Below are 23960 nucleotides of genomic sequence, written 5' to 3'. Positions count from 1 at the left end.
TGACATCAGCCTGAAAGTAGAATTAACTTTTGCATTATGTGGTGTGAGAGCGAGGTGTTGAAACCCGCGTCCGAGACTTTCCAAGTCACAGTAAAGAACTGTTCTGGCAGCGCTGCAAAAACACGGCAGTGTTTCCAAAAGGCAGAGGTAAGCTGAGTGGTCTCTCTGTTCCAGGCTGGATTATTGCTTCTGCTGGGCTTTCAAAACCCTGCCATTTTGTCTCGTTACCTCTAATGTGCTCCTTGGTTTATTGCAAGCTCATCTCCTTAAGAAGAGAGAGTTACAGCGCTGTCAGGCTCTGCTACTCTCTGATAAAGAGCCCACTCCGTTCCCAGCAACATCAGCCTCCCCTCCCTGCTGTAATCCCTCCAACAACCCTCCTTTCATCGCAGCCACGGGAACCCTTTGAACCAGAGCAGACAAGGGCTGGAGGGACCAATCCTGCCTGGCCCTGCCAGCTCCTTTGCAGCCATAACTCCGGCAGCTCGGTGTTAACACCTTGTTCGCGGCAGCGACGCGCACGTTACCGGAGCCCCTTAAATCACACGCCAAGGCTCAATAGGAAGGGACAAGGCTAAGAGCTGTATTGATCCCTTCTGCAGTGCACGGGCAACCGCCGCGCTCCCAAATCCCGCGGCGAGCACAAAACCTGGTGCGGAATGTCTGCTGCCGCCTCGGCGAGGGCATCCCCAGGGTTTTGCACCCCCCTGGCCCCTCTCCCATGTGAGGGGGGGATCGGTCCCACCACGGGTGCTTTGGGTCGCAGTGTGTGGGGAATGAGGAGCTTGGGCACAGCTGTCGGGTGATTTCCTTGTGAAAGTGGGTCAGCTCTGATTTTCTGCCACCAGCCATGCTGGGGCGAGGGCCAGGGGCCCGGCGAAGGGCAGTGGGAGATGCGTGAGGCTGGCGTGGGTGAGAGCGGGGGCTGCCGAGAGCAGCACGGAGCCAGAGCGGAGGGCGAGAGCAAGACCCGCGCGGGGACAGGCTCGCTGGGTCAAGTGGGCTTCACTCGCCCAGCAATTATATCCCATCTTTCATCGCTCTCTCCTGGGAGATCTGAGCAGAAGGGTGAATTAGCCAGTGTGATTTGTATTAATCCCTCGTCTGCCTCTGGCCTTGGTACCTACTGTTTGCTCAGCAGCATCCCATCCCAGCGTGGGAGCCCCCACCTCCGCCCAGCGCCATCCTGCCCTGCCCTGGCAGTGGTTGGTCTGACAGGTCCATCACACGCAGCCGCTCCGCTGCCTTGAAAGCAACACTGCCTTGCGGCAAGGCCTGGTTTTATCCCTGCGCTGAGCAGCAGCAATTGCAGGCAGGGGCTTTGCTCTCAGTGTCTGCCTGCACGGAGCCAGGGGACGCAGGGAAGAGGAATGGGAAGAGTTTGGAAGAGGATGGCTGGACGTGCCTGCATGCACGGGGCCAGATGCTGGCTGCAGGCTGGGCTTGGAAACAGCTTTCTTAATAAAGAGCGAGTTTAGTTTCATAGCTGTGAAGGGCGGCCGCGTCGTTTTTCAGCATGGGGCATATGAAACAGGTCGTTCTGCTGAGACCCTCAGGAAGGAGCAGAGTGCAATAACAGGCAGTCGAAGTGGCTCAGCCGCGGGACTTGGACCACCGGGACCGGGGGTTTGCAGGCGGTGCCAAGCACGCAGGCACACAGCGAGCACCAAGAACTGCATCTGCGGAGAGCAGAGGCAAGGGGGCACCCAGAGCATCCCGTCACCTTTGCATGGGAAGCGGGAGATGCGGGGGCAGCTCGTTGTGGCCCTTTGAGGGGCAGCACCCCCCTGCCTGTCCAGGTAGGCAGTGCTCCAGGACACTTTGGGCTGGGAGGGCTGTAAATGAGGAAGAAGGGAAAACAAATGATGCCAGCAGCAAGAGAAGGAAGTGTAGGAGCATTATGTAAAATATTAAATTTAATGCTATTCCATTTTCCATCTCAGTTATTAAATTAACTGAGAACTATGCTTGCACTTAAAAGATTCCTGTCATATTTTATGCACACGATGATCTCAGAGTAATTCGTGTTAGAAATATGTCATGTTAAATTACAGATACCAATAAACCTTACTTAAACTTGGCATTGATCATGTGTGGGAGATAAACTCCACAGGGCCAGATCCCCCAAGTCATGCCACCCCAGCGCTTGTCCCCACACAAAATGCACCTGGGTGGGAGCAGCAGGTGACAGCGGGGATTTTATTTCCCAGCTCCCATCAGCACCAGCATCTCCCACCGCGGGGCCAGGTCTGGGCAGAGCCAGCCGGGCACGGTGGGGACGCAGGCACGGTGCTGCTTATCTGCCGGGGCGGGCAGGTGTTGCTTGATGTGCGTGGGAGAGCGGAGGGCGCCGGCCGGGTGCGCCGGGCTGGGGCGAGGGGTGATGGCTATCCGCGGGGAGGCGATACCGCTTATCGGCAAAAGATTTGGTGTCGCCGTATCAAACATGGCAGGGCGAGAGTCTGTCTCCTATTCGGTGTCACCTCTGCTCGCACCGGCCCCGTCTTTCCAGCTTCCCCCTCCCCAGGCGGATAATGTGGGTGGCTGCACTGAGGCAGCGATGGACGCGGCAGCTTGGCTGGGCCACGCAAAACCTGCCCCTACGCCAGTGCTGAACGTGCTACTTTTCTGAGCGCCGAGGTTGAACCCCACACAGACACACCCCGATCCCAGCGTGTTGGGGCTGCAGCAACCCCGAGGAGCCAGGGGCAGCGAGGGCCCTCGCACCCCTGCTGCAAATGGGGAAACTGAGGCAGGGAGGTCAGCCCTTGGGATGCTGCCTATATCGGGGCAATGGCTGCCCGCCAAGGATAGCCCCCCAAACACCAGCCCATCTCTGGGGCGAGCGGCTGCCCAAGAGCTGGTGGGAAAGCAGGCAGCAGCAGGCAGGCAGGCAGGCAGGCTGCCCCGGACGGCAGCACAGTGCCCAGCTGGCCACACTCGCCCCGGGGCTCGCTGAGCCCTTGGAGCCGGCGTCCATCCTCGGCAGAGGCAGGGCAGCCCTGGCTGACAGCTCCGCGCCGTGAGAGCGAGCCAAAGCTGCATTACGAGGCGCCAGGCTCTGCGGGAGAGGGAAGATGTTAATAATAGGCCTAGGCAGACAGGGGAGCAAGCTCCCTCCCAGCCCAGTGCCCTGCTGCTGGCTGCAGGATGCAACCTCTAGTCCCAGCTGCCCAGGAGATGCTCTCCTGGTCCAGGATCCCACACATGGAGCAGACACCTCCACCGAGGTGCAAGGCTAAAAGACCTGCCAGCTCAGGGACGGCTAGGCTCACACGCAGCGGGGTGCAGGGCCTGTTTTGCAGATGAGAGCGGTATGGATGTGCTCGGGGTGCTTATGTGTGCTTGGTCTGGAGGGTTCTGGTGGTGCCCCTGTGCTGCCCACAGCCCCAGAGGCAGATGGACCCCACCTGGACTCTGCCATCGGGGCAAAGCCAGCATGTGGGGTTGTGGGGTCCACAGAGCCCTCAACGGGACAGGGGGACTGAGCGCCCTCCCAAAACTCGACCTGCAGCCTCCCCGGGGCTAACCCTGCTCCCTGTCTTTGCTCCGTGGCACTGCCCTCATGTGATCCAAGATTCGACATTTCTTATATTAAAAAGGCCTCTGCCTCTATGTGCAAGAATCACAAGCTCCGGCTGCCCCGAGGCTGCTCCTGCTGCAGCACAGAGGCTTTTCAAGAAAGTTTGGCTTCTGCCTTCCCTTGAAGAGAGCCAGTTGTTCTCAGAAACTGATGGCCTTCCTCCCACTGCTGGGCTCCAGCACCCTCCTCCCTGCCAGCCCAGGCACTTGCTCTGAAGCCCCGGTGCCGGAGACGCGGCGCATCCGGGTGGTCGAGGGCAGGAGCCCCAGTTGCTCCTCGGTTGTCTTCAGTGACCTGACAGGAAAGCTCCAGTGTCCCCAGGGACTGCTGCTGCTAATCCAGGCCCAAAGAGCACCCAAAAGCTCAACCCGTTGGTTCCTTTTACCATGTGATTTACTGAGAGGCTCCCAAAGGTCAATCCTTGCCGATGGTCACAGGCTTAAACGCGATGTGCCCAGCACACAGCAGGGTTTGAACCCGCCTGCTAAGGACACCGTGGCTAGCCACCCTCCATGTATGAACGTGGGGCTGTGGTGCAACCGTCCCTACTGACAACAACTTCCCGGAGCTGCCGAGAGCCATCTTTGGAGCTGCTCCCATGTTGTCTTGGCAGCCAGACAGGTGCTGGCAATACTGGTCCAGCGCTGGGTGCCAAGCACCCACAGGCCGGGTGCTGAGCTCTCCGTACCACACAGCTGAGCATCCCTGGTGCCAACCCAAACCAACGTTTGCCACGGCCCCGTGGCACCACCAAACCACCCACGTTGGCAGCTGCAACCTGGCAAAGATCAGCTCTGGTGGGGGCCCCAGCCCCACGCCAGGCACCCCACAGCTGCCGGGGCCACGGGTACCCCTCGCCACAGCCGCCCACCTCCAGGGAGTAATTGGGTGCAGCAGCACATGCTGCAGGGCTGCTTTAATCCTGCTCCAGGTGGCTGCAATCCAGTGCAGGATTTACAGTGCCCTGACCCTGAGCTGTCAAGAAGGAACAGCCAGATTAATGGGGTGGGCGGGTTCGTGCAATAATCGTTTGTTTGATGTGACAAGCCTGATAGGCGTTGATTTACTTACAGACTGATAGGCTTTTAATTGAGCACCTCCGTCCCAGTCACATCAAAGGCAGAGGTTGACAAGGGGCCCCTTTTACCAAAAGCTCCCAGTGACTGACAGATCCTGGATGCTAATTCTCGTGGGGAGAGGGTTCCCTCCTTTTCTCTTCTTGTTTTGTTTTTCCCCCTCAGGATCGGCCAGGCGGGCGCAGAGAAAGCCCCTGTTCTTGTAGGAGGGGGGTGCCTCTCTGCCCCCTCCCCATCACGCTTACCCAGAGCCCTCCAGCAAAGCCAAACGCTTCTGCACAACCCAGCCAGGCTTTTGTCCACCTCTGCGAGGCATTTTGGGGTTCCCTTGCCTCCTCCCCGCTGCCAGGTGTCTGTTGGCCATGACGCCCAGGATGCTGCGGGCAGGAGGGCACCCGCTTCCCCGCCACACTGTCCCCACCACGGCGATGCCACCGACTTGCTGCCCATCTCACCCCTGGGGATGTCATTCCTCCACGTGGGGCTGGCGAGCGCTCCCCTCCTGCCTGGCTCTCTGCCCCCAGAACTCTGGTCTTGAGGCTTTGGGGTTGCTTTGGATAATACCCCTCCTAAAGAGGAGGAGGGATGCTGCCATCTCGGCTGCCGCAGGCTCCTCGCCGGTGTGGTGCCACACTCTGTGCCGGCACAGACGGGTCTGGGGGTTAGGATGTACCCATGGGCACCAGCGCCGTACCTTACACCCATCCCCAGAGCCAGCGGGGCAGCCCAGCGCCGTCGCCCCCATCACAGCATGCTTCGGACGGGACCACTGCGGCACCGACGAGAGCATCCCAGACCGGTCCCGGCGGACAGTGAGTACGTGCCCGCCATCGCCGCGCTGGGTGTGCGGCACGCGCCCCTCACCGACCCCACCTCTGGACCCAGCTGTGCCAGATAATGGACAAAAGATGGTTTAAATGATCTGAAAAGTGGAAGGCAGAAGCCAAGCCACGGTTGGTTTATCAGTGATTTTCTGGGTATCAGGGTGTCTGACCGGCCTTGCCCGTCCGGGGGCTCGTGGGATTCAGTTACACACCGAGAAAGATTTTTTGTGTGTGAATTCGCCCTGGATGGGAAAAGAGAGGGAAAGTCACCGCGAGGCGGGTGCGCAGGCACGCGCGTGTGGCCGTGCACGCGGAGCACACGTGCGCCCACCGGCCCTCCGAACGGGTCTGGAAAGGCAAAAGAAAAAACTCCCCGAGTGGCTCAGACATTTTGTGAAAGACTTATGGGAGATTATACCCTTAATGGGAAATTTAAGGAAGCGGGTGTAAATCACAGCTCTTTTCTCTAACCTGTGGTGTTGCATTCGCCTGAGCCTTTGGGCTGGATTAGCTCTGTATACTTATGTTTTAAAGTCTGATGTGTTTTTCAGTATCTAAATATAAATTATTTTTACTGTATCAATGATTAAGTATTTTTCTTTGAGATCATAGAGTCCAAAAAAATAAATGTTTGTGAAAAGGCATTCAAAAATTTTAAAAGAAGGAAAAAAAAAAATCCCTCTGAGAACGCCTTTTGTCATTTGCAACCAATAAAAATGCCTATTGTTATGAAGGGCTCATAAATAATCTGATTTTGGCATGCTTTCATACCATACAGAAAATGAATAAATTAAACTTGATTTACAGCCTTTTTCATTTTTATTAGAGCCGCTCCAAACATTTTATGTAACGTACGTGCCAGATGAGCTACACCAAATGGTTTGAGGCTCTGCTCCTGATATTATAGAAATTAAGTTGTTTTAATTTGCATAGTTTAATTAACTAATACTGGCAAAGAAAAAAAGAAAAACAGAGGTAAAAGTGATTTTTTTTTCCTGGGTGTCTGAGGACTAAATGAACCCATCGAGGCAGAGCCCCCAAAAGCGCTTGAGCCGGTGCCAGCACAGGGAAACGCCTGCGTCCCCGCAGCACTTTTGGGGGGCCGGTGCCGCTGGCAGCACCCGGCCAGCCCAGGGCCCCCTGCCCACCGCTCCCACGGCGAGGGACATCGGGGGTCACTGTCACCCCCCCCCATTTCACAGATGGGGAAACTGAGGCACATAAGCTCGACCGCTTCATACAGCTCTCTGCAGCACTGCCGTGATGTTAAATACAACCGGCTTATCGGGGAAGATACCCCACACTGTCCTTACTCACGGCCCATCGCTGTGAAGGCCGTCGCTCAGATTGCGGCGGCAGAAAACTTAGACATAAACAGGAAAAAGAAAAAAAAAAAGCCTTAAGTAAAGTCGCGGTGACCCGACGTCAGCCCCGCTGCCTGTTTTGATCCGCCGGCCATCCCTGCGAGGACAGCAGAGCTTTCCTCCCCTCTGAAGCACTTTGATAAGTGTGGGATGTTCTCCTCCCCCCTCCTGCAATTTATCCCGTAGAATTTCACACCAGGAAACAGCTTCATTACATCAACAACAGGAAGACCCCACTGATTTGTCACACAGAAAAACAGCTGTTAGTCACACATCAAGGGAATAGGGGAGGGGAAAAAAAGCCCTCACCTTTTTTTGCTTTAATGTTCACGCCGTTCTTTAATGTTAATCGCTCTGCAGAGGAAAGCGAGCTACCCGGCTATTCAATAAGTAACCATCACCCAGTGAGTATCAGTTAATATCTAAGTGTCTTCCTGCTTTTCCTGCTACATGATTGCTTTGGAAAGAAAGATTAATTCCAACTTTAAAAAAGAAAACACTATTTTTATCATTGCCAGAAGTCTATATGGGTTTAAAAAAGAAAAAGCACTTGCTTGTCGTTTTACATCTTGCAATTTTGTCAGTTGTTTTAAAACATGTCTCCTGTAATAAATAAGATCATTTTTATGCACTTGTTCTGCAGCTAAAAGCGAGGCCTCAGCTCGTGCGGCGCTAGGGAGAGGTGGGACTCGGGAGACGGGAGCGGGGCAGGGAAACCGCTGACTCCGATGCTTTTGCTTCCACGGAGGCAGCTGGAGGGGCTGCGCCTGCCATTGCCTCATTTACAGGGTGGCTAATAGAAGATGATTTACCTATAAAATAGCACATATTCAACAAGCACCGACGCGCAAATAAAAGCTCGGCTTTTACGAAGCGTCTTGGATCCCCGTCCCGCAGCGATGGCCGGAGCTGCCTCCTGCCTCCCCCCCCAGCGGCTCTCCTGGGCTGGGACCTTCGTGGGACCCGCCGGAGCGAAGGCTGCCCCTCTGCCCTGTCCCTCTTAGCAAACGTCCCCCTGCTGAGGGAGGTGAGGGTGCCCACCTGCTCGGCGGGGAAGCTGCTCCCCGCACGCCCTGGCAGCTCCCGGACAGACCCGCTTTTGCCAGAGGAGCGTTTTCCCAGTTCTCCTTAAACCATGGGAGAGGCGTTTATTCCAGAGTAAGAACACAGCAGCGAGGGAGACGCTGGGAGAGTTACAGTGATTTAAATTCACGTCTTCCCTTATCCCCCCACAATTTTCCGTGCAGGCTGCAGCGCTCGGATGCCTCGCTCCTCCTGCACCCGCCGAGTCTGGACGTCGCTCCCTGCCCGCTCCTTCCACACCCCCAGCTCGGCTGGGATCGGGATGCCCGCACCTGGAGCCGAGCTCAGTCCCTGCTGCGGTACGTAAAACACGACGCTAAGGGCAACCTTCTGCATATCAGCAACGCAAGAACATGGTGCAAAACCGGAGAGGATTTTTCTGCTAAAGGGCAGAGCAAAAATAGAGAATAAAAGCGCAGAGGGCCAGACAACGCGCTGCCCACAGGTGCATTTCTGCACTGTTACTGGCCGCTGATGCAGGAAAGACTCTGGCTTTTGATGCAGTTTAATATTTTTGTATTTAATGCCGTGGTTTGTGTAACGACTGCCTCAGTTGAAGGGCACACATCCTGCGCCGGCAGCTCTGCAGATGGGGCTGGGACCAAGGGGGTTTCCAGCAGTCCTTGCACACCGTTCATTTCCTAGTTGGCTTTTTTCTCACTCTTTAAAAATACCTGGTGTATCGTGTGTGCCTTCCCCTGGAAAGCACCTTTCTGCATCACCCAGGACCGGTGGGATGAGGCCGGAAAGGGGCCTGGGGAGCGAAGGGCACCCCTGCAGCGTGTGTCCCCCAAAAGCCCTGCCTGGGAGTCATCCCAGGTTGCTGAAAGATCTTAAAGATCTTAAAGAAAGCTAAAAGTATTCCATGGCCACGCTTTGCAGGTTGCAAAAACATCAGAGTCCATCGGCGCTGGTAAGGCTCTGCGCTGGGGATACGTCCTTGGAAAAATAAAACCTCTTGAAGAGCAGCCCAAGTGGGGCAAGCCCTGATTAGGGAGCAAAAATATCATTAGTCATTTCTGAAAGCGCTCACGGAGGCTCTTTGTCTTCTTTGGCTTCACTATTATTCAAAATATTTTGCTTTTCATTTGGTGCCTGTGTTATTTTTGTTTGGCAAGCGGTCTCGCTTATTTTATTTGAATATCCTTTGTGGTGGGCAATCTCTACACAGAGGGTGACTCGTTGTGGAGCAGAACTGAAGATGAAATAGGGAAATTTTATGTCCTCTCCCTCTGGTCACGGTTCCCCTTAGTGGAAATAGGACCCACATGGATTTTAGAATGAAGAATATAACCAGAGCCAGTCAGGGCATCGACACTGAGCAGGCTTCATCGTTACCCATGACGACCCTTTGATGAAGTTTTAATCCAGCGGACACAAGCTGAACCCAGAAACGTCCTCTGGTGCGCCAGCACCGGAGCAGGATCAGGCCTTTGAAACGACTTGAGCTTTGGAGGAAGGGATACACGCAGCCCGGGCGGCATCGCTTCCTCGTGCCCTCCCTCCGGCTCGGCAGCCGCCGGGGGAGCCGGCTTTGGGAGTGCTGCCGCATCGCCGCCGCTCTCACGCGCCGGTCCCACCTTTATGCTATTTTGTTAAGGCCGTGTTGTTGTTGGCGTACAACTCGAGTGACTTTGAGGAAGGATTTTTTTCTCTTTCCTCCTTACTTGAATGGCTCCTTTGAAAGGCAGCGCCTCTCCGTTTACATCCCCGCTGTCCGGATTGAATCAATCTTGTGGTCAGCTTCAGGAGGGGGAAAAAAAAAGAAGAAAAAAGCCTCACAAAGAGGGAAAATTGACAGGTCCGACCATCGGTGTGATTGATAGCGGTTGGAGAAGCGTCGGGCTGCGCCGGGGCGGTGCTGGGGAAATCCAGCAAAGCCTTTTTTCCCAGAACCCGGAGCAGACGGGCTTGGTGAGGGGTGGCCGTGTGAACTTCATAATAGCAACATTGTTGGAACACAAAGCATCTGTCAGGAGTTAATATGATTAATTAGAGATGTCTGTCTCTCTCCCTCTTTCCCCTCTCCCTCTCTGGGTAGGCAGGAGGGACCTGAAACCCAAACCCGGGGAGGGCAGAGGTGGGTCCGTGCGTGGCACTGGCCGGAGCGGGCACCCAGCCCCAGCCCCAGGAAAGCCAGTTCCTCCCCACCAGCCCCGGCTCTGCCGCAAGCGGTCGCCGTGTGACCTGCTATTGGCAAATGATACGCCTTCAGCCAGAGGTACCTAAAGGAAAACACGAAAATGTCAAACATCCAGAGTCATAAACGTGCCGGTGGCACACCACGCCAGCCAGAGGGATGGGTTACCGGGCTCTCAGGAGGGAATTTGTTCCAGATAAGCCTTGATTTTAGCAGCGCAGCGGTGACATCACCCCAGTGCACTGAACACTCATTCCTCCGCTTTTCCGTACCCGACCCGGCAGATGGGTTCAGCGTGTGCAGTGCGACAGGCGGGTGCCTTGCGCTGCAGGTGGAGCATCCTTCCAGCTCCTCACCTTCCTTTCCTAAAGGCGCCTCGTCATTTTTCGCCAGGCCTAAGGTTTTCAGCACTCACCCCACCCCAGCCCTCAGAACTTTCTCCCGTGACCCCACATCCCCACCCCTTTGCGCATCTCTCCCCCAGCCCCCGTTCTCCCACCAACCCCGAGCCCAGGGGAGCAACTCCCCGCCACACTGGGACCCCGCAGCTGCCTCACGCTGGACGTCGCGCCAGGCTGGGCGAGGCGGAGTAAAGCTCCAAGATTTATCCCTGTGCCTCGGCTCCTCGTGGAAAGAGCCTGGCTGATCTCGGTGGGATGGTGGTTTTCAGCTCCCGCCCTCCCCGATTGTGGAGCCCCAGGGGTTTGTGAATGTAATTCAAAGACGGCTGGAAAAGGTAACTAGAAATAGGAAGTTAATTGTTAGGAAGCTTAATTAGTTATAGAGTGGTCTGCACTGGCACTGGCAATTTTAAGACTCTGCAAAGCAAAGATAGTAGAAAACCTGTGAAGGAAAGGAGTATTGTAGGTATGTAAGGGAATGGCCCCTTTTTGTGGGACGCGGGTTAAGATCGGCCGCACTCGCTGCGTTGCAGGTGCGCTGGGCTCACACCCGCATGTTTATGGATGGTGTGAAATGGTGTGTTTGGTCACTACCCCAAGAACAGAAAATGCTCTGTGATAGCCAGCTGCTGCTGCTGTTAACATAATTTAAATGCTGGCGACTGCAATACCTGCAAAATAAAAAAAGTATGTATGTGTCCTGTGCTGGCCCTTCAGGTTCAGGTGACGCTGCTGCCCCACGCGCTGCCCCTGTTTGCACACGAGTTGTCCCTGGGGCCAGCAGAGACGTCGAGCTGCTCTGCAGGGACACAGGGGCCTCGCTCTGCCCCACGTGGGTGAGCACCCCCAGGCAGGGTGCCGGCAGCCCTGTGTGTGGCACGGGGCCGGGGTGGGGTGCAGGGCACGCACACCGGCTGCAGGGGCTGGACTGGGCGCAGGGCACGGGGACTGCGGGCACGTTTGGGTGCGGGAGCCATTGCAGCAGGTGAGCAGACTGGTGCAGGGCAAAACTGTGCTGGGCTGATCTTACCTAAGGCATGCCATGGCAGCAGTGCCGTGCCATGGTGTGCCACCTGAGCCAAGCCACGCCGCGATAAGCCATGCTGGGTGTGCCATGCCAGCTGAGACGTGTTGTGCCGTTCTAAGCGGTGCCAGCAGTGCCATGCCCACTGAGCTGTGCCGTGCCATGCCCGCTGAGCTGTGCCATGCCATGCCAGGGAGTGCTAGCAGCACCATGCCATGCTATGCCATGTCACCTGAGCTGTGCCATGCAATGCCATGCCAGTTGAGCTGTGCCATGCTGTGCCAATTCGTGCCAGCCATTTCATGCTCTGCCAGCTGAGCCATGCCGTGCCATGCCAAGTTGTGCCAGCAGTGCCACGCCATGCCAGCTGAGCTGTGCCATGCTGTGATGCGCCACACCAGGCAAGCTATGCCATGCCAAGCTGTGCCATGCCATGCCATGCTGTGCCAAGCTGTGCCAGCCATGCCATGCCGTGTCACCTGAGCTGTGCCATGCCATGTCGGTCCACCTGAGCCATGCCGTGCCATGCCAAGTTGTGCCAGCAGTGCCATGCCATGCCAGCTGAGCTCTGCCATGCCATGTGGTGCCACCTGAGCTGTGCCATGCCATGCCATGCCAAGTTGTGCCAGCAGTGCCACACCATGCCAGCTGAGCTGTGCCATGCTGTGATGCGCCACACCAGGCAAGCTATGCCATGCCAAGCTGTGCCATGCCATGCCATGCTGTGCCAAGCTGTGCCAGCCATGCCATGCCGTGTCACCTGAGCTGTGCCATGCCATGTTGGTCCACCTGAGCCATGCCGTGCCATGCCAAGTTGTGCCAGCAGTGCCATGCCATGCCAGCTGAGCTCTGCCATGCCATGTGGTGCCACCTGAGCTGTGCCATGCCATGCCATGCCAAGTTGTGCCAGCAGTGCCACACCATGCCAGCTGAGCTGTGCCATGCTGTGATGCGCTACGCCAGGCAAGCTATGCCATGCCAAGCTGTGCCAGGCATGCCAGGCCGTGCCAAGCTGCGCCAGCTACGCCATGCCACATAAGCCAAGCCGTGGCATTGCAACTGAGCTGTGCCATGCCATGCCATGCCGTACCAAGTCACACCAGGCATTTCATGCTCTGCCAGCTGAGCTGGAGCACGCTGTGCCATGCCATGCCATGCCAGCTGAGCCGTGCCATGCCAAGCTGTGCCAGCCACGCCACTCCACGCCAACCGAGCTGTGCCATGCCGTACCAAGCCACGCCAGGCCTTTCATGCTCTGCCAGCTGAGCTGTAGCATGCCGTGCCACGCCACGCCAGGCGAGACGAGCCGTGCCGTGCCGTGCCAGGCTGTGCCAGCCGTGCCGAGCCGTGCCAAGTCACGCCAGCCATGCCACGCTGAGGCGCGCCGTGCCGTGCCGTGCCGTGGGCGCTCTCCCCCACGCGGCGGCGCGGCGCGGCGCGGGGCGGGGGCGGCGGCGGCTCGCCCCCCCCACCGGCGGCTCTCCCCGCCCCGGGGGCCCGGCCGGGCGCGGATTGGTGCGCGGCGCCGGCCCCCTCGGAGCGCGGCCGCCATCGGGGCTATTTGACGTGTCGGTGGGGCCGGGGAAGGGTTTCGTCTCGCCGGGGCCGCCGCCGCCGCCGCTCCGCCGCCCGCCCGGCCCGGCCCGGCCCCGCGGAGCCCGGCGACCCCCCACCCCACCCCCGCCCCAAATGAGCGGTGCCCCCGGCGGGCCCCGGCCGAGGACCCCGCCGAGCCGCGGAGCCGCGGGCGCCCCGTCGCCCCGGCCGCCCCCCGCCGACCCGCTGCGCCAGGCCAGCCGGCTGCCCATCCGCGTCCTGAAGATGCTCAGCGCCCACGGCGGCCACCTCCTGCACCCCGAATACCTCCAGCCGCTCTCCTCCACGCCCGTCAGCCCCATCGAGGTCAGTGCCCCCCCACCCCCCCCGCAGCTTCCCCCCCCTCCCCGCCCGCTCCCCCGGGGTCCGCCCGGGGCTCCCCCCCCGGTCCGGCGCTCCCGGCTGCTCCCGGCCGGGCTCTTCCGTGCCCGGGGCTCCCGGTTCTTCCCTACCCCGGGCCGCCGGCTCCCGCCGCCGAGCCGCTCCTTCCTTCCCCCCCCCTCCCGCAGCAGCCCGGCTCCCCCCCACCCCACCCCGGTCCTTCTCCCCGGCCGGGCGCATCCCATCGCATCCCAGCCCATCCCAGCCCCCGCGCCGCGGCTCGGCGCCGCGCCCGGGCTTTTGGGGGTGGGATGGGGTGGGGGGAGGCCGGGCCGGGGGCGCCGTCGGGGTGTTCCCCCCCACTCCACCCCAGCCCCTGACCGGCTCCGCTCCACCCGCAGCTGGACGCCAAGAAGAGCCCGCTGGCGCTGCTGGCCCAGACCTGCTCGCAGATCGGCAAGCCCGACCCGCCGCCCTCCTCCAAGCTGAACGCCGTGGCCTCCGCGGGGCTGCCCGCCGCCGAGAAGGAGCCCGCCGCCCGCCCCGCCGCCCTGAAGCCACCGGGCAGCGGGGACGTGCCGCCCGAGGACAAGTCCAGCTTCAAGCCCTACTCGAAGGGCGGCGGGGAGCCGCGTAAAGAGGGCGGTGCGGACAAGGCCGGCTTTCGGGTGCCCAGCGCCGCTTGCCCGCCGTTCCCCCCGCACGCCGCTGCCTCACCCGGCGGCTCCCGCGGTGCCTCGCCGCAGCACACCGACCCCAAGGGCGCCGAGGAGAAGAAGGAGCCCGAGGCGGGCAAGCCCAGCCCCGAGGGGACGGGCGGGGGGCTGGGGCGTGGGACGGCGGAGCCCGGGGTGCACGGCGAGCCCCCCTCGGGCCGCAAGTCGGAGCCCCCCGCCCTGCCGCCCGCCGGCCATGTGGCCCCTGTCTCGCCCTACAAGCCGGGCCACTCCGTCTTCCCCCTGCCGCCCTCCAGCATCGGCTACCACGGCTCCATTGTCGGTGCCTACGCCGGCTACCCGTCCCAGTTCGTGCCCGGGCTGGACCCCACCAAGCCGGGCCTGGTGGGCAGCCAGCTGCCGGGGGCACTGGGGCTGCCGGGCAAGCCGCCCAGCTCCAGCCCGCTCACCGGGGCCTCGCCGCCCTCCTTCATGCAGGGATTATGCCGGGACCCGTATTGCCTGAGCTACCACAGCGCCTCACACCTGGGCTCCAGCAACTGCTCCAGCTGCGTGCATGACCCCGGCAGCCTGAAGAGCGGATACCCCTTGGTGTACCCCACGCACCCCCTGCACTCGGTGCACACCACGCTCTCCTCCAGCGGCACCCCCAGCCTGCCCGGCCACCCCCTCTACACCTATGGCTTCATGCTGCAGAACGACCCCCTGCCCCACATATGCAACTGGGTGTCTGCCAGCGGACCCTGCGACAAGAGGTTTGCCACCTCGGAGGAGCTGCTCACCCACCTACGGACCCACACGGCCCTGCCGGGGGCGGAAAAACTCTTGGCGGGTTACCCTACCTCCGGGCTGGGCTCCGCAGCCTCCTGCCACCTCCACCTCCCGCCCGCCGCCCCCGGGAGCCCCAACACGTTACCGGCCTCCCTCTCCTTGCGGAGCCCACACACTTTGGGACTAAACAGGTACCACCCCTACGGCAAGAGCCATTTGCCCACAGCCGGCGCCCTGCCGGTGCCCTCCTTGCCGGCCGCCGGACCTTACTACTCTCCATACGCGCTCTACGGCCAAAGACTAACTTCAGCTTCTGCACTGGGATATCAGTAACTACGGCAGCCCCTTCCCCTGCTCCAGCCTCCTCCTCGCCCCAGCCCCCCGCTCCCTCCTTGGACTGTGTATTTATTTACTGTATGTTAGCTTAAAGCTGGGAATATAAGTGCATTAATACACCAATGAATCAATGGTATGCAAAAAGTCTGTGTCCAAAAAAAAAAAAAAAGAAAAAAAGAAAAAAAATTCTTTACTTTGCAGGTGTGGGGCTTTTATTTTTCCCTTCTGTTTCTTTTGATTTTTTTCCCCTCCCCTTTCTTAATTTCCCCCCCAGAAATTCTTGCATGACTCCTGACACACAAGGGGGAGGAAAAAAAAAAAAAAGCCGTTTTCCTCCTTCCCCCTCTGCGTTTATCATTCTGGGATTTTGTTCCTCTTCATTTATAAAGTTAACAGATGTATTATTTTTATTTTTTTTAATTTTTCCTTTTTAAATTTTTTTTTTTTTTTTTTTTGCGATGTGTTTGGGGCCGGGGGCGGCTGCGGCGGACGGACAGACGGCCGGGCGAAAGCCTGGCCCGGCAGACCCCCGTCCCACGCCGAGGGCTCTTCCTCCGCGAGCGCCGCTCCCCACCCGCGGCCGGGCCCCGCCGTGGGAAGCAGGACCGGGCCCCCGCCCCACCCCGCCCCCGGGGCCGGGGGGCGCCGAGGAGCGGCGGCTCCAGCGGGCAGGACCGGAGCAGCGGGCGGGCGGCGAGCGCGGCGGGTGGCGATGAGCTCCGGCTTGGTAAGTCTGATTTTGTTAATAAATGACTCTTGGTTATCTCCTCCTCCCTGTGGTGTCTTCTCTCGGCCCGCCCCGCCCCGGCCCGGGGCTCGGGGGGCTCCGCGCCGCGGGCCCCCAGCACCATCTAGCGGCGGCGGCGGCGGCTCCCGGGCCCGGGCCCGGGCCCCGCGGGGCTGCCGGGCCCCAGCGCCGCATCCCCGGGGCCGGGGGAGGGCTCGGGGGGGGCGGGCGGGAGAGCCGGGGCGCCCCCCGCGCCCCCTCCTCGCGTGTCTGTGTTTCACGGGGAGGAAAGCGCCGGGTTGTCTCTATTTTTTTTTTCTTTTTTCCTCCTGCGTGGCGGAGGACGGAAGGTTCGAGAAGGCGTTTGAGCTGAAATCGATGCAAAGAGGCCCCCCCCCCCCACCCGGTCCCCCCACCAAGGCGCTGCGCGGAGTGGATGGCAATTTCCCTTCCCCCCCCCACCCCCAGCTCCGGCAGGGATTAAGTTTTCGGGACGGGATTGCGATACAAACGGGGTCCCGGCCCCGCTCCCACGCGGGGTGCGTGTGGGCGGCCGAGAGCTGGCGCGGGGGGTCTTGGGTGTCCCCCTCCCCCATTTAATCTTTTTGCTGTCGGTGCGAGGAGCGCACGGGGGGGTGGGGTGGGTGATAAATGCCTCTGAACGGGCATCGCTCCCATCCCGCCTGGCAGGGGTTACCAGCCGCCTCCGCCGCCCACCCAGCCTGCGGCAGCCCGCGAGGGCGGCCAGGCAGGGTGCTGCAGCTGCAGGTGGGGGGGGCCCACACTGCTGCCCATCCGCCCACCCCGTGCCCCAAGGAAGGGGCCCTCCCCAGGCTTTTATCCCAGTAGCAGCCCAACCCTCCCAGCGGGACCCCCGGCCGTGCCCCCACTCCCCCTTGAAATCCCATGTGCTCCTGTTGCCCCACATCGCTTTTTTCTTCTGCCGTTGAGCGCTTTGCTCCTGTTGCATTTTGGGTGAGTCATGCAATTAATCCCAGTTAATTGCCTTCTCTATATTGCCGTATGCCCTGTGTTTAAATTCCTTTGTGTCCTTTGAGCTGAAAAATAATGCGCTTACAGCAGGGGCTTGTTTCGCCAGTGGGATTTTTAGTTTTGTGCCCGTTCCTGCGAGCGTGGCTGTAGGCGTGCGGCCGGCGGGGAGGGCCCTGGCCGGGCTCTCCTGCTCGGACGGGGAGAGGCTGGTGGTGCCGGGGGCCGGTCTCCCCTCGGAAGGGTAGGCAGCATCATTCCCAACCTCCGCAAGGCTGGGGGGGAGGCAGGTTTTGCTGGTCCGTGGCTACCCCTTGCCATGGATGTGGCTCATGTCCAGCTCTGCCCGCGGTGGCCCCGCTCCTTCGGGGCAGGATGTTTGCAGGATGAGGGCCTGGGATTTGCAGGACTGGGTCTGGAGCAGAGGGGGCTTTGCTGCGGCTGTTTGCCCTGCCTGGTGGGCAATGGCAGGAAAGGGGTGCCAGGCCTGGGCTGCTGTAACCATGCCGGTGTCTCCCATCCCTCCGTCCCTGCTTGGTGCCGAACCCTTTGGCTCTGGGCATTGCAGCCCATGTTCCCCGTGGAGCAGGATGTCGCGGGGTGGCGGGCAGCGTGCCGGTAGGATGGCTTCTGTGCTACCGTTCCCTCTGCTGCGGAGCTACGCAGTGGCTTTTGAAGGCATGCTGGGTCCCCTGCCCCTCAGGAGCATCGCTGCTCCCAGGATGTGGCCCCCACTCCCACCAGTGATGCTGCTCAGTGTCGGCCTCGCTCGGGTGCTGCCAGTCCCCAGTGTAAATCACGGCTTCTCAGCTGCAGCTCCAAAATGCCGCGTCTCACGGGTCCCTGCCATGGCATTTTGGTCCACCGTGCTTCCCCCCGGCCGTAGCCTGGTGTCTCCGCTGCCGGCACCGCTGGAGAGCCTCGTGCCACGGGGCGAGAGGGCAATGCCGTGATGCCCGTAGATGCACACAGGGCACGATAGCCCTGCGCAGCCAATGCTGAGTTTCAGGGCTGCCGGAGCATGTGGGCCATGAGTAGCTGCCGCAGAGCAGCCCGGGCAGGGGGCGAGGGGCTTGCACAGCCCGTCGTCCAGCCGGAGCCCTTCTTCCAGAGCCCGGCAAGCTGCCGGGTACATCCTGCCCTTGCGGCAAAAGTCCATCTCGCCTCTCCCCTCAAACCCCTCCTCATGCCAGGGTGCTCCCAGCTCCAAAACTGAGCCCATGTGCCTTTCTTCCACCAACGTTGGGAGCTGGATGCTGCTCGGATACGTCCTGCCGTGCAGAAGGTTCCCCAAGGAATATTTTTTTCCCCTCCCTAAAGACTGCAGCACCAGGGCCAGACTGTGTAAACACTGCAAAGTATCATCTGATAGCAGTCGAGGCTCGGGGGCTTTATCTGCTAGGGAATGATTGTGTTGCCAATATATTAAATAACTCCCTATCTAATGTATGCCCAGGTTACTGCAGAATTCATTTTCTAATAAGAGCACTGGGATGCACTTTATTAATCATTCTGTCTAACAACCTGCACTCCACAGTTTCGGTTTGATTTGATTCAATCCTGTCTTTCTGCAAAATATATGGCTGAGTGGGTCGGATAATGTATGGCTTAATTTAGAGTTGTATGGGTTTGAATTACCATTTTCATAATGTGCTGTGCATTAATGTGTTGCATCATTTATACAGAAAAATGTGCGAGGTTTCAAACCTCTCCGGGAGGCAAAAGTCACCTAAAGGGAACGCAGAGCGACAGAAAAAAAGGCCCTTTCAAACCCAGCTGGCAGGGGGTGGTGTGGTGTGGGAGGGCAGGGGCTGGGGTAACACAGGTGGGTGTTGGACAGGAGGACAGCGGGATTGGGGGCTGTACCGGCGACTCCCCTCCCTGTTGCACAACCGCAACTTCTCCGGCTCACCCTGAGCTGCTGGGGACCTCCAGCGCATGACTCGCCCGTGACCCCGGTGCCGGCGCTTGCCGCAATCGCACCCGCCGTCAGTCACCCCGCGCCGCGAGGAAAAAGCTCTGATTATCCAAATACAGTCATTAAAGGGGAAATGTGTTTTTAGGACTGTCAGAGTGATTAATGAGGGTTAGCAATCCTTGCAAATGCACTTGTTTAGTCTAACTGGCAGCCTCTATTTTCCTATTGATTTATTGCGGCAGTTGCCGGGGCCGCGGTGTGTGTGGAAAGAGCCGGGACGCGCCAGGACTGTGCGCTATTTAAACGGCGAGCATGCAGGGCTGAGTGGTGCACGGCGGAGGGGCCCGGCCGAGCGGCACGGCGCGCGTTGCTGTGCCGGGCTGTCGGAGGCAGCCGAACAAAGGCAACATTATACCTTGTGCTGGGGAAGGAATGACTTGGACGCACATGCAGAACAGCTCCGCCGTGCTGCGTGCCTTATAAATATCCCCGTTTGTAAAGCCCGAAGCCCATCTGACCACAAATGATCTGTCCACCTAATAAATATGTGAATGAAAGAGCAGGGCCGTATTTTTTTTTTGTTGTTTTCCTTCCTCTGCTGCACGCAAATCCCCGATGGCTTTTAGGTGATGCAGGGGTGTCTGCCCGCAGACGTACAAGGCGTTTCAGAGACCAGACCGGAGCACAAAGTCTTCGAGGGCCGGTGCACACCCGCCAAGAGGAGGTCAGGTCAGGATGCAGAGGCAAGGGCCGGAGCAGAAGCGATGGTGGGTGGATGAGAAGTTTCTCAGCTGCATAAAGCAGCTTTTCTTTCTGTGTGAGCCCTGTTGGAAGCCTGGGAGAATACGCGCTCTGTGTTTGTCCTCCCAGCCGGAGCGGTGCGGACATCTACTGTCCCTCCACCAGCATCCCTGCGCCCAGCCAGGCTGCTCAGCCTGGGGGTCAGGGATTGGCTCTGGGGGATGCTTCGTGCTGCGTGTGCTGAGAGCGGACCTGGAGGGACAGACCCGTGCCCGGGGATGGCCCGGGCAGCCAACGCCACCGGCGGCAGAGCTGCTGCTGCCCGGGGCTGTGTGCTGGAGTCGGGAAGGGAGCAGCTGGCGGCGGTGATGCGGAGCGGATGGGGCAGCCTGGGGGCACCGGGGCGCAAAGCCGCTCCCCTGGTTTGCAGCCGTGAGTGTGGCCCCACGCCGGAGCCCAGCGCTGCCCTGGCCTGTGGTTCGCCTCCAGCCAGTTTCAGCAGCGGGACAGCACAAGCGACGGGAGCCCTTGGAGGAGGCACGTGAGGAAGAGCAAAGACCTTGAGGTGCTCAAGGAGCCCCCCAAAACAGAAGAGTGTGGGCAAGCACTGGGGTGCTGCGGTGACCAGGAATGCTGCAGGTGGGAGAGGGCTTTCATACGGCTTCGAAGCCACTGCTGTCGCCTTCCTGGCCATAAATGGGGGTGTGGTGTGAATCCTCCAGTGGCACTGGCATCAGCTTGCAACAGCGATACATCGACGTGTTCCCCACCGTACCAGGACGGTGTTTTGGCTGCTCACCAGTTACCCCATGGGAAGTGCCCAGCGTGACCCACGGCCACGGCTCCCCCTTTCTTCTGCGATGTCTGATCCTGGGTGCTGGAGCCAGCCGACGCACGCTGGCTTAGTGTGGCAGTCCGGCACGGGCACAGGGCTGCTGGCAGGCTGCAAAACACCCTGGTCCTCAGTCTGAGCCCACACCGGCGCTGGGCTGCAGCCGTTCCCGCAGAGTGCAGCCCTGCTCATGCAGGTTTACACCGGCACGCGTGTAAGTGGTACTGTTCATTACTGTGATGCATGGTTAATAGTCATCTCTCTGTTTATTATCATGATGGATAACTGAAGAGTCATAATTCTGTATGCACAAATGTTTCAGCTAAACGCTTGCTGGAGAACGCTGGGGGAGATGCTCGGCTGACAGCTCGGTTTACAGAGTATATTCCTTAAGCTCAATTCACAATAACAGATTTCCACAGACCATAATATTTTCTAACGTTGTGTTTATGGAAGCCTCCCAGAGCAGCTTTACTGTGATTTCATCCCACCTTCCCGCGCAGTGCACGGGATGGGATGACGGGATGTGACCTCTGCAAGGATGGACCCGCACGGGAGGTGTCTGTGCAAGAAGAGACGGCGGGACGCCGCTGCCGTGCTGGCAGAGCTGAGCCCGACGCGCTGAGCAGAGCTGGGTGGCACGCTCGACGCTGTGCAGGGTTGCACCCTGCAACGCAACGTCTGGCAGCGCGTTGTGCTCCCAAATGCCAGGGATCCCTCCCAGCACCGAGAGCCAGAGCCCTCCTGGCCCAGCAAAACCCGGAGGCAGCCAAAGGACACGCAGCATCCTGGGCATCTGACGTCTTTGGGGGGCTTTATAACCGCCTGTAAATCCGGCCTTCTGCAACCCAGCTCGCAGACACACTGCCAGATCAGGGAACTGAAAAGGCCTTTCTGCAGCCCCTGCATCTGCAAGACGGCAGCTCCCCAGTGGCACGTGGGGCCGCGCCGGTGCTGGTGCCCACCGCAGCAGCTCATGCATCTCTGCTGGCCACCACTGCCTCACTGGGAGAGGAAGGTGCTGCTGCTCCAAAGAAAAAGGGACCAGTGGGAGCCTGGAGGTGCTGGTTGCCACCTCTCCATGAGCAGCTCCCGCAGGAGGGGTGGCTGGGGAGCCTGTGAGAGCGGAGGACAGAGGAGGGGGGCGGGTCTGACGTGTTTAAACATGTGCTGGATCTTTCGTTCTGAGCCCTCGCTGCCTTCTCTGCGCTCCTCTCCTGCCAGGGAGGGAGGAGAGGGGAGGCAGGAGCACCCAAAAGATTTGCTGCATTTTTCTCTCGTGGCTTGTTTGCTGGCTACCACCCAAACTTGGCTGATGCTGCACTGCTCTCCCGCTTTCCACCCTAGCTGGGCCGGGAGCAGGGAGCAATCAACCCTTTCGCTGTCCCAGCTAGGGGCCAGCACCCACGCAAGGATGGGGCTGCCCATCGCGCCCTCGGCGGCGAAGCCGGTGGCAAGCCCAGGAGCCCCACTCTGCTGGGCAGAGCTCCTGTAGAAGTGACTAATAGTTTCTGCTGGAGCAATGGTTACCTTCGCGGGGTTTCGTTCCAGTTCCCTGCACAGGCTCGGTGACGTCCATGGGGCTGGAGCAGGATGGTGGCCAGGTCCTCCCTCCGAGGTCGGGAAGAGCCATGTTCTGTGGAAACTGTCTCTGACGTGAAGCAAAGTGCGAGCCGGGCTTGTGGGGAGCTGCTGTTTCGTCACAGGCACTGAGCGACCCATTTTTGCAAGAAAATCACCGCTCAGCCTGCCCCAGCTAGCAACCTCTTGCACGGCAGGGCTGGGAAGGGGAATTTGCCACCACGGCTGCTGGGAAATGAAGCCCAAAAGCCCTTTGTTCTTTCTGGGGTTTCTGCACGTCTCTTAGGCTCTGGCTGAATTTTGTATTAGAAACAACTGCTCAGGAAAGGCTCGCTGGGCGCACACCTTGCCTGCTCCTCCAGCTGCAGAGATGCGGTCCGCCCCGATTGCCACATTGATAATTCCCAAACTTTCTTGACTTGTGTGCACCAACGCAGCACCGGCGCAGGAATCCTGCGGCACCCACCGGTGGACCCCTGTGCCCGCAGTCCCCGCGCCGGCTCCGGTCCGCTGCTGGCTGAGGAACCTGCACGGCTTCTCTGGGGGCGAAGAGACAGGAGAAGCCCTGGGGCAGGGCTCGGCGAGGTTTCTCCCTGGGGAGCACCGTAAGGGGAGCACCAGGCTGCCGGCAGCTGGTTTCCAGGAGTCCCAGCATTTGCTGGTGCATCCTGGTGTGAGGCAGAGCCCGCAGCCCTCCCAGCCACGGAGGAAGCTCTTGCAGTATTGGGGTATATCCTATCATTTTTGGGGTCTGGTTCACACTGCTCGAGCACTGGGGGTTTGCATACAGCACCTGGCAGGCTCGCAGATGAGTTTGGGGGTAGATGGAGGCCAGGGCAGAGCCAGCACAGGGCCGGCGGCTCCAGGGGCTCGGCAGGGCACGGGGAGAGCTCGGCACCGAGCTGCAGCACAGCCAGAGGGTGGGTAACGGGCACATGAGCCCCTCCGGCTCCCAGCCTTTTGTTGCTCCAGGTTGCACCCCACATTGCAGGCTGACACCCGTCTCCTTGCACCCCAACACGACTCAGCAATGGGCTTTTGGGGAGGGGGCCAATTTTCTCTGCGGTGCAAACACAGGGCGGAGCGGGGTACCAGGGACGCTGTCGGCATCCCACATCCCACCGCCACCCTGGGGTGCCCCTGCTCATCGCTCTCCCCCGTGCCCTTCTCTCTGCTGCCATGAACGGCCCTTTTATCTCTTGGGTAGGTACAAATGGAGCTGTCAGATGCGATCAGCCCCACGATATGACAGGTTGCGGGAGCCGGGGCCCCTCGAACAGAGCAGCCTTGTCTGTCAGAGCCGCCTGACACTCCCCATAATGGCCAGATGGATGAGACTCTGAAAGTAGGGCCCGGCGCGTTTTCAACTCTATTTTGGGTGAAAACACTTCTTGAAAGATCTTGAAAGGAGCTGGCAGTTTAGTAGTTCAAATGATTAATGAGCGCTGGCTCTGCCGGGTGGATTTCTCGCGCCGTGCCAGCAGCTGGGCTGCTCCAGCGGGCCAAGACACGCTGCACTCCCCCCCCCGGCTCCCCCTGCGCCCCCCAGCTCCCCCCAAGCCCCCCTGGTTTTCCCGGAAATGACACCAACGCGACAGGCCCCGCATATGGAAAAAGTTAAATATAAATTACTGCTGAAAGAGGCCTCGCTGAGCGGAGTTAGTTAAAGATGTTTATGGATTCAGAAACACGGGCCTGCATATGTATTTAGGGATGACAAATGTGATTCAATAAGTAAGGAATTTCTCCGTGGGCTGAGGCGGGACCCGCGCGGTGCGGGCGCTGCTCTGGGCTCTCCGGCTCGGCCGCGCCAGCGCCATAAATCCTGCAGACAGACTCCTTTTTCCTTCCCGGGCAGCTCAGGGTGTATTTTTGCTTTTTTCCCTGCATCAGACCAAGTCGCTACATCTCCTGCACTTGGGACGTGACAGCACCGCGCCGTGCCTGGACCTTCCACGTGTGTCCCCCGGGGCAG

At 59.7% G+C, this 23960-nt stretch overlaps 1 protein-coding gene and 1 long non-coding RNA gene across 2 annotated transcripts in view; both read left to right on the top strand.

Moving 5' to 3' along the window:
- Window positions 1-11156, top strand: part of LOC142048082 (uncharacterized) — a 214769-nt gene extending 203613 nt beyond the window's left edge. Inside the window, exon 7 of the long non-coding RNA XR_012657394.1 lies at window positions 8095-11156. This is a non-coding gene — a long non-coding RNA (uncharacterized LOC142048082). The remainder of the gene's footprint in view (window positions 1-8094) is intronic.
- Window positions 11157-13092: 1936 nt separating this feature from the next.
- On the top strand, window positions 13093-15389 carry ZNF703 (zinc finger protein 703). Its single transcript, XM_075074630.1, has 2 exons — window positions 13093-13397; window positions 13814-15389. The coding sequence occupies exons 1-2, from the start codon at window positions 13185-13187 to the stop codon at window positions 15191-15193; spliced, it is 1593 nt and encodes a 530-aa protein (XP_074930731.1). The 5' UTR covers window positions 13093-13184; the 3' UTR covers window positions 15194-15389.
- The last annotated feature ends 8571 nt before the right edge of the window (window positions 15390-23960 follow it).

This window comes from Phalacrocorax aristotelis, chromosome 24 (genome assembly GCF_949628215.1).
Source record: "Phalacrocorax aristotelis chromosome 24, bGulAri2.1, whole genome shotgun sequence".
Classification (NCBI taxonomy): Eukaryota; Metazoa; Chordata; class Aves; order Suliformes; family Phalacrocoracidae; genus Phalacrocorax; species Phalacrocorax aristotelis.
Note: the sequence above shows the minus strand (reverse complement) of the source record. Positions and strands in the feature narration are given on the sequence as shown.

Excerpts from the sequence above, each read along its gene's own strand:
- ZNF703 (XM_075074630.1), top strand. The coding sequence starts at position 13,185 with ATGAGCGGTGCCCCCGGCGGGCCCCGGCCGAGGACCCCGCCGAGCCGC. Across the intron at positions 13,398-13,813 it reads CGCCCGTCAGCCCCATCGAG|CTGGACGCCAAGAAGAGCCC; the intron begins GTCAGTGCCCCC and ends CTCCACCCGCAG.